This window comes from Monosiga brevicollis, genomic scaffold (assembly GCF_000002865.3).
Source record: "Monosiga brevicollis MX1 MONBRscaffold_19 genomic scaffold, whole genome shotgun sequence".
NCBI lineage: Eukaryota > Choanoflagellata > Craspedida > Salpingoecidae > Monosiga > Monosiga brevicollis.
The window spans coordinates 282865-286311 of record NW_001865056.1 but is presented as its reverse complement, the minus strand read 5'-3'; the positions used below and the strand labels follow the sequence as shown (position 1 = coordinate 286311).

Below are 3447 nucleotides of genomic sequence, written 5' to 3'. Positions count from 1 at the left end.
TCATGTTGACGATGGTGCTGGTATGGTGAGACCACGCATCAGATGCGAACAACTGAGAAGGCGCTCTGTGAGCAGAGACACTGCAAAGCCGTAGAGCTCCATATCATAACGAGCCAGTCGAGCAATCGCAGCTCTTGTCGCAGAAGTGGGCCGCCGCCGATCCGCCTCGACGGCTTGATTATGATTCAACTGCTGATACTCCCTGTGTTCGGACAGGAACGAGCGAGCGTTGCGGAAAAACTGGGGCATCAACAGTTCAAATAAGGCAAGGCTCTCTGGCATGCGCTCCAGCACCGCCACATGTGCATAATCTCGCTCCAACCGCTGCTTGGCTCGTGCAAGAGCCTGTTGGGGTGTTTGCATGGTGCACTCGGGACCGTGTCCACAGAAAAAGGTGGTCATCTATCGAGATAGGAGCAGCAAAGAATCAGCACGGAATGACATGACACTCATCCATTCAGACAGAGAGAGGCAAGGTCGGTGCCGTTTGTGCGGAATCCGTCAGGCACAGGCACACAAAATGACAGGCAATCGGCAATGGGAAAAACAGAGAACACTCATCATTCGCCTGCGCGCCACAAGCAAGCGCAGAATCACTTGTGTCGAAGACATATGGTGGAATGCGACCCCGCCCCCCGCTCTTCGATGCAATTGGTTGGAAAAAAAAAATGCATGATTCTGTGCATTGGTGGAGAAGCGATCGCACCAGATTGAAAGAGCTTGCATCCATCAGTTCTCGCAGGTAGTTGCATTCATCTCCAGCATCCATACATTCATTGATGGTCCAGTTTGCTTGCTTTGGTCCCATCACAGCCTGAACACGCTCCCGACAACTACAATTTCCTGGACACACCGTCGAGCCCCTCCCAGTGAATTTGGGACGATGTTTAAGCACTGCAAGACTTTGGTGCGCAGAAAACAGGGAATTTGATTCTCGCCGATAAACAACATACCTTGAGAGCCAAAGTAATATGTTGACACCATGCGATCAACAGGATTGCGAACCATGTTGATGTAAGTTGGTTGTAATAGTCCAAACTGGCTACAATTGAAGAACCTGGGAGCGATCTGGTCAGTCAATTCAACGTCGACCTCGTGTGCAGGCTGCACGATACAAACAACGCAATGCCGCTCTAACCTCACGTGTTGATCATACAGCGCTCGGCTGTGATTGAGATAATAGCGCTGCATATCCAAACAATGACTCTGTTGTCGCTCAAGGGAAAAGATCTCTCTATCCCTGAAGGGCAACGAAACGGAAATAACTTCAATCTGAAGAGCACAGTGTCAAATGCGCGTTTGAGGCAAGGCAAATAGGCGCGTACCAGTAGATTCGGCTGCTGTTGAAATCAAAGTGGTACTGTCGCCCCAATTTCTTGCCAAGGGTCTTGAGGGTCGTGCTGCCGGCCTTGGGGATTCTATGATGATGCATGGGGCATAGTGAAACACGAGGAAAAAAAATAAAAAAAAAACTGACGACGAAAGAAATACCACGCTGGCATGGCACACCTGTTATAGAACAGATAGTCCGTCTCAAGGTACAACTGGCAGTGCTGTACGCTTAGCCCACCGTGCACTAGCATCGGCAAGCCGAGTGCCAGGCAGCTGAAAATCAGCCCAAAAGCTCCTAGTGGTCGCCTTCGATACTTCATCATGTCACTCCAAAACGAGCCGGCCACAGCCAATGCAGTGTGCTCCATTCGGCGAGCGTCGCAAATGCGGTCTCGCAACCGGTCAGCCAAGGAAGCAACCAGACTCGATGGGGAGGGTGGCAACGCGTGTCTGCCTGGGTTCTGAGCTGGTCGCTTTGAGACCAGCTCAATTGGTGAAGAAAAGGAAAAAAGAAAAAAAAGAAAAAAAGTTCATGCATGCATGCATTTTACAGAAGTAAAGAGCACAACTTCGTTTTCAACAGCGCTGTTGGCAAACAATGCCGATGGTGTCGTGAACAGAGTACGGACCAAGCCGAAAACACAACAGCAATGAAACGTCATGCCCCCTCACCCACATCTCGGTGCAGCTGTACTCCCCAAAAAAAGCCAAGGTGTATGAAATGGCACCAACAAGGCGTTTTTCATAACATGCTGCTTGCTAATACAATTCAAAAGCAAGACATGACGGCAGGGCTTGTCTGTCAGTGATACATCCTGTCTAAGCTTGGTGGGCACATGTTGAAATGGTGCTGCTCAATATGAATCTTGTTTCATGACAGCGCTGGGACAAGACAGAGCGGGTATTCATGAAGATGCGCTGCTGGGATTGGTCGTTTGAGCGAGGAGCCAGAGAGACTGAGAATCACTGGTGTTTCAGCGTCTATAGCCCTGCACTCGGCTGACAGGTTCACTGTTGGAGATGGGTGAGGGACCCTTCCATCTTGATGATAAGTAAGCCGGCGCTACTGTGAACAGCAGTCGTCAGGAAGAACATGGAGGCAGCGGTCATCACAAAGCTTGCAAACTTGCAGGAGAGCCTACTAGAGGCATCGTGCAGTTCAAGGCAACATTGTGGGCGACCTGCATGCCTGGAACTAACCAGAAAAGTACCACTCGTGCGTGGATGTGTCAAATACTATGAAAAGTCACAATATGTCAACGCATTAAAACACTATCAGCGAGCGAGCAAGTCGAGGAGCTGGATCATATCGGGGCGGCCGTGGCGACTAGAAGAAGCTGTAATCAGAAGGTCAGCCAGACTTGGCAATAATGTGTTGGGGACAGATACGATGAGCCCCCACGGATTTGGACGGCTGCTTTTGCGTACATCCATCATAACAGGGGAAGTGTGTTTCCCCTACTCATCATCACTCACCATGGGTCGGTCTAGTAAGCCCCTAGTCTATATGTGAGCGTGCCGTGATGTTCTCTGTGTTTGTCTATATGTGAGCGTGCCGTGATGTTCTCTGTGTTTGTGCTGTGATGGCTTGCAGTTGTGATGTTTTTGACTGCCGTTTTGGGTGTCTTGTGTTTGAAATGGCTGTATCTCTGGTTCACCACATTGCCAACAACACCGTGCCCGAGTCGATTCGACATGCCCTTTGCTCCATCAACTACACTATCCTGGAGAAGGCCAATGGCAAGTTTCGACCCGTGGGCACGGATTCCATCTTCAACAAGGTTGTCAACCGCGCTCTGCTCGAGCAACAGCAGCCACATATTGCCCACTTGCTACAGGCCAGTCCAGAGCTGGCCGTCGGAGTCAAGGACGGCATTTCAGCAGCGGTTGGCATGGCCTTTGGTGAGCTTCAAGCCTGTGAGTCTACCCCGGGCTGGACCATGCTCTCCCTCGATTTCAAGAGTGCCTTCAACTACACCGACCGAGCACGGCTGCACGAGATTGTGGCCGACAAGGTCCCTGGCCTCTTGCGCGCCTTTGAACGACACTATGCTCGACCCACTACCCACTGCATTGTCGACAAGTTCTTCAAGGTCACTGACATTGATGTCGGCC

General features: G+C 50.9%; 2 protein-coding genes across 2 annotated transcripts in view; one reads left to right on the top strand and one right to left on the bottom strand.

Moving 5' to 3' along the window:
- On the bottom strand, positions 1 to 1652 carry MONBRDRAFT_27414 (uncharacterized protein; the record flags this gene model as incomplete). The annotated part of the gene is made up of 4 exons (XM_001747788.1): positions 1 to 402; positions 707 to 833; positions 1326 to 1418; positions 1510 to 1652. 4 exons carry the CDS (start codon positions 1650 to 1652, stop codon positions 1 to 3), a joined length of 765 nt encoding a protein of 254 aa, XP_001747840.1.
- Positions 1653 to 2969: 1317 nt separating this feature from the next.
- MONBRDRAFT_27413 (uncharacterized protein) overlaps positions 2970 to 3447 on the top strand; it is a gene marked incomplete at both ends in the record, with an annotated part of 4228 nt that continues 3750 nt past the window's right edge. Inside the window, one exon of the mRNA XM_001747891.1 lies at positions 2970 to 3425. Coding sequence (XP_001747943.1) covers positions 2970 to 3425 — 456 coding nt within the window. The remainder of the gene's footprint in view (positions 3426 to 3447) is intronic.